Source organism: Echiichthys vipera (assembly GCF_963691815.1).
Source record: "Echiichthys vipera genome assembly, chromosome: 1".
NCBI classification, from domain to species: Eukaryota; Metazoa; Chordata; class Actinopteri; order Perciformes; family Trachinidae; genus Echiichthys; species Echiichthys vipera.
This window is the reverse complement of record NC_139826.1, coordinates 41,111,717-41,121,799: the sequence shown is the minus strand read 5'-3', so window position 1 is coordinate 41,121,799 and position 10,083 is coordinate 41,111,717. Positions and strand designations below refer to the sequence as shown.

The following is a 10,083-nucleotide window of genomic DNA, read 5'->3' as shown; positions in this document are numbered from 1 at the left end:
AATAAAATAAGTTGAAAATGTCTAAAAAAAACACAATTATGGGACAAAAAATGCAGAAATTCAAATATTGGAAATAAAATAATGAGCTGAAATAATAATGAACTTTATTGTGAAATGTCGACCAACATTAAAATACTGTTTTAATCATAAAGACGTTAAAATCATTCTAATAAAACAGACTAAGTTCATTTAAATGTTTGTTTTTCTGTCTTTATTTTGAGCTTCTGCTTTAGCGCTGCTAAAAACAAACTTCACAGATTTGATGCAAGAAACAAAAGAACCACAGTGTAGAAAGTTTTATATATTTAATATCTGGATTTCTGCTTTATTTTGTCCCATAATTGAGTTTTTTTAAAGACATTTTTTACTTGTTTTGTGTGTTTTTTGTTGAGTTTTCAGCCCAAAGTGACTTAAAGTGCTCGTTTTGGTTTAAACAACAATTTAAAGTCAAACTGAAGCTTAAACTCACGTCAGAGGAGCAGGTTTTATTTTTAACGTGGTGAAACTTTTATTTTGAAAGACGACAGAAGCACTCGGTGTTTTTAAATAAAGTTTTTATTAAAGACGATCAAACTCAAAAACAGCAAACTCAACACAAACCTCCTGTAAACTGATATAAAACAATGCTGCAGGTGCACACACACACACACACACACACACACGCACGCACACACACGCACACGCACACGCACACACACACACACACACACACACACACACACACACACACACACACACACACACACACACACACACACACACACACACACACACACACACACACACACACACACACACACACACACACACACACACACACACACACACACACACACACACACACACACACACACACACACACACACACACACACACACACACACACACACACACACACACACACACACACACACACACACACACACACACACACACACACACACACACACGTCAGCTGTGACTCTGCTGTAATAAATTATATGTACAGTCCAGGGCCGTCCGTGTGACGCCGACACACGCACACACACACACACACACACGCACGCACACACACACACTCAGAGAGAGAGCCGTCACTCTGCAGCGTCGGAGTCTGCGGAGAGAAAAACAAAGTGACGTTAACTACGGAGGAGAACAAAGAAAAACAACTTTATGTGAAATTATCATGAAATAATTAGAACATCTGATAAAACTCATCACTTTCATTAAACCTGTAAATATCGACATCGATCCGTCCTCATCAGAGGCCGCGTCAACTGAATCAGAGCGGGCAATCGACAGCTTTAGGGCGCCCTCCCACTGTGCCTCCGTCCCGTGCCCCAGCACGTGTCACGGCTAAAGTCTGGTTCCTTTGACCAGTGTGATGCAACCGTACCACGTCTAGGAGCGGCACGCTTGCTGTCCACGGCCCGTTTGGGAGAGGTGGGCTTTAGTAAAGCACGTTTGCACGTGTACGAGCACGAGCGTGCGCACGTGTACGAGCACGAGCGTGTGCACGTGTACGAGCACGAGGCCTACGGCGGTTCTGAGGTCATTTCCGGTGCGCCTGTTGGGACGTAGAAAAAAGAAGGAGGGACCATGCGCGGACATTTCAAACAATGGCGGTGAAAGGTTCACGTTGGTGTGATGCGGAGGTGGAGTGTTTACTGCAGATTTGGTCGATGAAAAGATTCAAAAACAGTCGACAAGACGCACAAAAACTCTGAGGTCTACGGAAAGATCTGGAAACAAAGCCACGCATCGCCATGACGTCATCAATGCGTGTGACGTGTTACGGCGTGATGACGTATAGGCAGCAAGAAGCATTCTCCGAGGCCCAGGTAGTGTGAGTACAAACGGGCCTGGAGGGGGGGACAAGGACCCTAAAGCACGGGGCACGGGACGGAGGCACAGTGGGAGGGCGCCCTAACCTGTGACGGAGGCACAGTGGGAGGGCGCTCTAACCTGTGACGGAGGCACAGTGGGAGGGCGCCCTATGTCTGCTGAAAATAACAGCAAACCTCTGCAGCAGCATGAGAAGAGTCCCTACACACACAACAAAGCGTCATCAGCGTAGTTAGTGAAGCCAGAGTTTATTAAAGAGTGTTTTAAAGACTTACCTACTGGCCCCTGCACCAGCTCCTCTCATAGTAAAGTCCATTACAGTGGAAGGAGCCCGTTGGTGCTTTGTTGTGTGTGTAGGGACTCTTCTCATGTGTGTGTGTGTGTGTGTGTGTGTGTGTGTGTGTGTGTGTGTGTGTGTGTGTGTGTGTGTGTAGGGACTCTTCTCATGCTGCTGCAGAGGTTTGCTGTTATTTTCAGCAGCATTAGTGGTTAAAAAAGACCTTTGAATGCCTTCACCGTGCTGCCCCGAGCTAACCCGTTAGCCACGTCCGGCTGTTAGCATCTCTCCTGGATTTCTACCTTAATAAAAACGGTCTCCATGGTTACTGATGGTTAAAGTGCAGACAAAGATTTTGCCCCTGAATTAAACTTAAAGCTGCGGTTCTGATCCCTGCTGAGTCTGTTGTATATTTTTTGTCCACTTGGTGGAGCTGCAGAGCAGACGAAGCACCGCGGAGCTTCAGCCCATGATGCTCTCACCATCTCACCATCACCACGTGTGACATCATCAGAAAGTAATCTGAGTACTCTTAAGGTGTTAAACCTGCTCCTGATCATTGATTTGTTGCCCAAAAACAACCAAACTCTCTGTAACCCCTGCTGCAGCGTGGGTGTGATGTGTAAACGGTTTCTCACCCATCATTTATCGCTCTTGTTCTGGGTGGACTCGCTCTTCCCGTCACAGGCGACGATCTTGACCTTGTCGACCTTCACGAGGTCCGTCACCTCCCTGAACTCCACGTCGTTGAGGACGAACGTCCACACGTTGTCACAGAACCTGTAGGTGTTCAGGGAGCCCTGGAGGACGGGGACACAACAGGAAGAAGAAGAGGCAAGGTGACACAGTGTGTGACATGTGAAGGCTCAAGGTCAGAGGTCAGAGGTCAGGGGTCACGGGTCAGAGGAGGGGACTCACCCTGAAGTTGACTCTGTTGCGGACCCGGTTGGCGAGCGCCGTGTTGATCGCTTTATCGAACTGGAGGAGGACCTGGAGAGCCAGCTGAGGAGTGATCTGCTGAGTCTGAACACACACACACATTCACATGTAACGTAACCTCACACACACACTCACATGTAACGTAACCTCACACACACATTCACACATTCACATGTAACGTAACCTCACACACACACACTCACATGTAACGTAACCTCACACACACACACACACACACATTCACATGTAACGTAACCTCACACACACACACACACACTCACATGTAACGTAACCTCACACACACATTCACATGTAACGTAACCTCACACACACACACTCACATGTAACGTAACCACACACACACATTCACATGTAACGTAACCTCACACACACACATTCACATGTAACGTAACCTCACACACACACACTCACATGTAACGTAATCACACACACACATTCACATGTAACGTAACCTCACACACACACACACACACATTCACATGTAACGTAACCTCACACACACATTCACATGTAACGTAACCTCACACACACACACTCACATGTAACGTAACCTCACACACTCACATGTAACGTGACCTCACACACACACACTCACATGTAACGTGACCTCACACACACACACTCACATGTAACGTGACCTCACACACACATTCACATGTAACGTAACCTCACACACACACATTCACATGTAACGTAACCTCACACACACACATTCACATGTAACGTAACCTCACACACACACACACACACATTCACATGTAACGTAACCTCACACACACATTCACATGTAACGTAACCTCACACACACACACACACACTCACATGTAACGTAACCTCACACACACACTCACATGTAACGTAACCTCACACACTCACATGTAACGTGACCTCACACACACACACTCACATGTAACGTGACCTCACACACACACACTCACATGTAACGTGACCTCACACACACATTCACATGTAACGTAACCTCACACACACACATTCACATGTAACGTAACCTCACACACACATTCACATGTAACGTAACCTCACACACACTCACATGTAACGTAACCTCACACACACACACTCACATGTAACGTGACCTCGTACACACACACACACACATTCACATGTAACGTGACCTCACACACACACACACTCACATGTAACGTAACCTCACACACACACTCACATGTAACGTAACCTCACACACACACTCACATGTAACGTAACCTCACACACACATTCACATGTAACGTAACCTCACACACACACACATGTAACGTAACCTCACACACACTCACATGTAACGTAACCTCACACACACACACTCACATGTAACGTAACCTCACACACACACACTCACATGTAACGTAACCTCACACACACATTCACATGTAACGTAACCTTACACACACACACACACACGTAACGTAACCTCACACACACACACACACGTAACGTAACCACACACACACATTCACATGTAACGTAACCTCACACACACATTCACATGTAACGTAACCTCACATTCACATGTAACGTAACCTCACACACATTCACATGTAACGTAACCTCACACACATTCACATGTAACGTAACCTCACACACACATTCACATGTAACGTAACCTCACACACACATTCACATGTAACGTAACCTCACACACACACACACATTCACATGTAACGTAACCTCACACACACACACACACACACACACACACACACACACACACACACACACACACACACACACACACACACACACACACACACACACACACACACACACACACACACACACACACACACACACACACACACACACACACACACACACACACACACACACACACACACACACACACACACACACACACACACACACACACACACACACACACACACACACACACACACACACACACACACACACTACGGAGGAGGCGTTTCTGTGCGAACATCCCGGGTGCAGCTGCCTGAACCCTTGCCTTCATCACAGGGAGGTTGCCAGGTTTGTCTCTTGCTCTGGCAACCGGATCGATGCCGTTTATTGTTTTCTCAGTGTTCATTTTTAGACTTAGTTGATATAATAATGTTCGATATTCTTTCATAAAGTTATCAGCGCGGACATTTTGCAATAAGAGCCAGACCCTGTGTGCACAATTGCCACTTTTCGGAGGTTTAAGTCTGTTATTGTTTAATATTTCTTGTTTTTCAGTTAGATTCTTACTTGTTTTGACGTCTCTTCTTCGTTAACGAGCCCCCTGACTGAAATCCGACACATATTTACACGTAAATGTTCATTCACATGTTGATTTAAAATAACAAAAGAAAGATTAGACAGCAGCCTTCTAAAAACCCTTCAGATGTAAATGGTTGTGTCTCAGCCTCCTGAGCTTGGCCGTAACACGTCACACGCATTGATGACGTCATGGCGATGCGAGGCTGTTTTACATTAATCTGTGTTCTCTACTGGCTCCTAGAAACACCAGAACCTGCAGCACCCGCTCCAGCAGCCTTATTATGTTCAACGTTCCTCGAACTAACTCTGTGTTTTTAAATATTTAGCTCCTTTATCTTGGAATAAACTCCAGGATCGTTTCTAAAGCAGGATTAAGGACTTTTAAATACAATTTGCATTTGTACTGTCTCTCAAAACTGATCTGTTTTATTTTTAATGCGGTTTTATTTTGTCGATTTATCATTTTCAGGTGTGTGTCATGTTTGGTTGTGTGTTGTTTTGGTTTTAGATGTGAAACCTGTGTTTATGCCGCTCTCTTGAACAGGACTCCCCTGGAAACAGGAATATTCCGGCTTAAATAAAGGGAATGAAATGAAAATGGACAGAGGCAGAAGGTCACAGACTCCCGTAGAGACAAAGATCGTGGTCGTGGCAGCGTGTCAGAGTTTGAACAGTCGTTGTTTCATAGATTAGTAAATGATTTCACAGATGTGACGTTCGTTCTGTGGGGACAGGATTCACGTTTGTGCTGATGCTGCAGAAAAACACTTTTTCACAAACTCGCTCTTGAGACGCTCCGGTGTTTGGATTCAGGGACGAGTTCATGAGTGAAAGAGTTTATGTTAATGTTAAATGTCAGCTGGTTGAATCCTGTTCTCCCAGTTTAATAAATTATATTTATTTATGATTTTACATTAATAATAATGTGAGTGTGACTTTGTATTTTAAAGTCTGTTTATGAAGTTTAAAGATGATTTAATCCTCAGAACAACAGAAACGGATCAAATCTGTCACATTATAATAATAAAGGATGAGTCAGCGTTAAAGTCACACTTCAGTTCTTATGAACTTAGAAAACTACACAATGTACGGTGTGTGTGTTGGTGTGTGCGTGTGTGCGCGAGCGTGTTGGTGTGTCTGCGTGCTGGTCTGTGTGCATGTGCGAGCGTGTTGGTGTGTGTGTGTGTGTGTGTTGGTGTGTTTGTGCGTGCGTGTTGGTGTGTGTGCGCGAGCGTGTTGGTGTGTGTGCTGGTCTGTGTGCGAGTGTGTTGTGTGTGTGTTGGTGTGTTTATGCGTGCGTGTTGGTGTGTGTGTGTGTGTGTGTGTGTGTGTGCGTGTATTTGTTGGTGTGTGTGTGTATTAGTGTGTCTTTGTGTGTGTTGGTGTGTGTGTGTAGGCTTGTAGTTTTAAATATGGCTTAAAGGTCGAGTCTTTTCTTTTTGATGTTTAATTATTTCCACACTTTAATGATTGTTCTGTAAATGTCGTTGTTCTGGAACAAAGACAATAAAGACGATTACAATAAAACACACAGATGAGGCGTGAAGTCAGTTTCATATTCGACATGTTCACGTCAAACTTCAGTTCCTATAAACTTAGAAAACTACAGAATTTACGGTGTGTGTCTGTGTGTGTGTGTGTGCATGCATGTTGGTGTGTGAGAGTGTGTGTGTGAGAGTGTGTTGGTGTGTGAGAGTGTGTTGGTGTGTCTGATGGTGTGTAAGTGTGTGAGAGTGTGTTGGTGTGTGTGTTGGTGTGTGTGTGTGTTGGTGTGTGAGAGTGTGTTGGTGTGTGTGTGTGTGAGTGTTCTGGTGTGTGTGTGTGTGTGAGTGTGCTGGTGTGTGTGTGTGTGTGAGTGTGTTGGTGTGTGAGTGAGTGAGTGAGTGAGTGAGTTGGTGTGTGTGTGTGTGTGTGTGAGTGTGTGTGTGTGTGTGTGAGTGTGAGTTGTCTTTTTAAATGTGTCTTTTAAAGCTAAATTTTTTCTGCACTTCATTTATTCAACATGTTTTAAACATTCAGAATAAAAATGAGTCTGAATTTAAAGCATTTCATTGAATCCAGATCAAACACAAAGAAATATAAAACATTTGAGTTCTGATAAAATCATAAAAATACATAATTATAAATATTAAAGTTATATAACGTGAGGAACATGAGTGTTTGTGCTGCACGGGAGCTTTGAACCATTGAATGAAGACGTTTTAACGCAGAATACTTTTTCTTTGTGACCATTAAATGACACTTAAACATCAAAGTGACGTCATGACACCGTCTCTTTATAAACTGGTGTTAAAAAAAACCCGCAGAAGATTAAAAACGGCACTTTTTTAAAACGCTAACGAACTTTTAAACGGAACAAAATCAGCGCAGAAACGAACCGCAGCTAACAAGCTAACGTTAGCTACGCGCTAGCTAGCGTCGCGGCCGCCGCTGCTGCACTAACGGCGGCGGCATGCTAACAGGCTAGCTGTGAGCTAGCAGCCGCCAGGTGTGCGGGCGCGTGGGTCTTGTCTCGTGAGTTGTCTCGTGGGTTGTCTCGCGGGCTCACCTGTATGAGCTCGTCCAGACTCTCCTGGAGGCTGTTGCCCAGCGTTGTGTTCCTGTACAGCTGGTAGGCCATGGCGGGAGCTAATGACTGCACACACGGAGCTAACGAGGCTAACGGAGCTAACTTCCCTCCACAACAACAGAGCAGATGACGTCACGCTAACAACACAGACGCTGCTTCCGGTCTAACGTTTCAAAATAAACCTATTCTCCGATTTTAATGCGCGCTGACGCGGGATTTCAAAATAAGACACTGAAACAATGTGAAGCTGGTTTGAGCAGAAATTAAATATAAATAATAAAAAAAAATATAATAATTATAAAGTAAAGGATGAGCTGTTTTTATTTACTGTAGTACGTGTTTATTTTTATTTAAAAATAGTTTTACTCTCATGTCAAATATAATTATATATACTGTATATATGTGTGTGTGTGTGTGTGTGTGTGTATCATATATTAATATATATATGTGTCTGTTTGTGTGTGTGTGTGTGTGTGTGTGTGTGTGTGTGTGTGTGTGTGTGTGTGTGTGTATCATATATGAATATATATATGTGTCTGTGTGTGTGTGTGTGTGTGTGTGTATCATATATTAATATGTATATGTGTCTGTGTGTGTGTGTGTGTGTATCATATATTAATATATATATGTGTCTGTTTGTGTGTGTGTGTGTGTGTGTGTGTCTGTGTGTGTGTGTGTGTGTGTGTGTGTGTGTGTATATTTATATATATATATATTAAATGTTATTTATTCTTATTTTTTAGGCGACTCCTGGTTCTAAGAAAAGGCTTCAGCTGTTTCAGGTTGTTGACTTGATTTGTGGGATTCCTTCGTTTGTTTTTGTTTAATAAATAAAATAAATAAATAAAATAAATATAATTTAATAACAAACTTCAAACTTCAGATAAGGAATCGTTTTATTTTATTCATGTAAAAAATAGAAAAATGTCTCTAAAAATATCTATGAACCTTTTTTCCTGAGTTCTTATTTTGTTTCTAATTCACATGAAGTCGTGAACATCACGTCAGTTTTATTTCCTTTAGTACAAATATTATAAATAAGAACCAAAAAATACATAAATGCAGATTACATCACAGAGAAATAGTAAATTATATTCATTTTGATAAAAACCTACATTTAGAATTTTATCCACAAAAAAATGTTATTTTAATGTAAAGTTCGTAACGACCCATAAATAAAAGTAATATGTTTAAATATAAAGAGTAATGTCGTCATAAATGTAACATATTAATGATATATTGTTAATATGAAGATAAAGATTCATAACAAGTATGTAAATTATTATAATATGATCATTTTAATGGTAACAACGTAAATATAAATTGATTCACATAATTAAAGATGAAATGAGGCAGAATCAGCGTTTTTGTTTTAGTTTTTTATTATAACATCAGTTTTTTAACATCATGTAAAAAAGTGTTTTTTAAAAATGATAAAAAACAATAAAACAAAAACAAACAGAAATAAAGAGAATTTAAATAAAACTGAATCTGTGTCGAACTTTACTGCAGACGGACGTTTGAGATACGGACCTGGAATAAATATATATAAATGTATATATTTATATTTATATTTATTTATGTGTTTATGTATTAATACACCAGGTAAATACTTTTAAACTATTTATTAAAGAATATTTCTCATTTTTTTGAGGTTTTAACTCATTTTTTGAGGTTTTAACTCATTTTTTGAGGTTTTAACTCATTTCTTTGAGGTTTTAACTCATTTTTTGAGGTTTTAACTCATTTTTTGAGGTTTTAACTCATTTTTTTGAGGTTTTAACTCATTTCTTTTAGGTTTAAACTCATTTTTTGAGGTTTTAACTCATTTTTTTGAGGTTTTAACTCATTTCTTTTAGGTTTAAACTCATTTTTTGAGGTTTTAACTCATTTTTTTGAGGTTTAAACTCATTTTTTGAGGTTTTAACTCATTTTTTGAGGTTTTAACTCATTTCTTTGAGGTTTTAACTCATTTCTTTGAGGTTTTAACTCATTTTTTGAGGTTTTAACTCATTTTTTTGAAGTTTTAACTCATATTTTTTGTTTTTAACACAATATTTTGAGAAATAATCTCTTTCCTGAAGAATGTTCCTGATTATTTTGAGATGTAAAATATAATAAAACACATTTAACTCAGTGCACTTGTTATTAGTAATAAACCTCTGAAACACGTGGCGGCGACGGCGTCTGTTTCTACTCGTGATCATCTAGA

At 41.0% G+C, this 10,083-nt stretch overlaps 1 protein-coding gene and 1 long non-coding RNA gene across 2 annotated transcripts in view; one reads left to right on the top strand and one right to left on the bottom strand.

Moving 5' to 3' along the window:
- Positions 1–857: 857 nt before the first annotated feature.
- gtf2a2 (general transcription factor IIA, 2) lies at positions 858–7,974 on the bottom strand. Its single transcript, XM_083912759.1, has 4 exons — positions 7,851–7,974; positions 3,020–3,124; positions 2,740–2,901; positions 858–1,093 (listed from the first exon to the last, which is right to left on the bottom strand). The coding sequence occupies exons 1-3, from the start codon at positions 7,920–7,922 to the stop codon at positions 2,743–2,745; spliced, it is 336 nt and encodes a 111-aa protein (XP_083768885.1). The 5' UTR covers positions 7,923–7,974; the 3' UTR covers positions 858–1,093; positions 2,740–2,742.
- A 1,272-nt stretch (positions 7,975–9,246) lies between these two features.
- Positions 9,247–10,083, top strand: part of LOC310947752 — a 2,554-nt gene continuing 1,717 nt past the window's right edge. The window contains exon 1 of the long non-coding RNA XR_014593225.1: positions 9,247–10,083. This exon is cut by the window's right edge and continues 451 nt beyond it. This is a non-coding gene — a long non-coding RNA (uncharacterized lncRNA).

Excerpts from the sequence above, each read along its gene's own strand:
- gtf2a2 (XM_083912759.1), bottom strand. The coding sequence starts at position 7,922 with ATGGCCTACCAGCTGTACAGGAACACAACGCTGGGCAACAGCCTCCAG. Across the intron at positions 3,125-7,850 it reads GTCTGGACGAGCTCATACAG|ACTCAGCAGATCACTCCTCA; the intron begins GTGAGCCCGCGA and ends GTGTGTGTTCAG. Across the intron at positions 2,902-3,019 it reads GCAACAGAGTCAACTTCAGG|GGCTCCCTGAACACCTACAG; the intron begins GTGAGTCCCCTC and ends CCCGTCCTCCAG.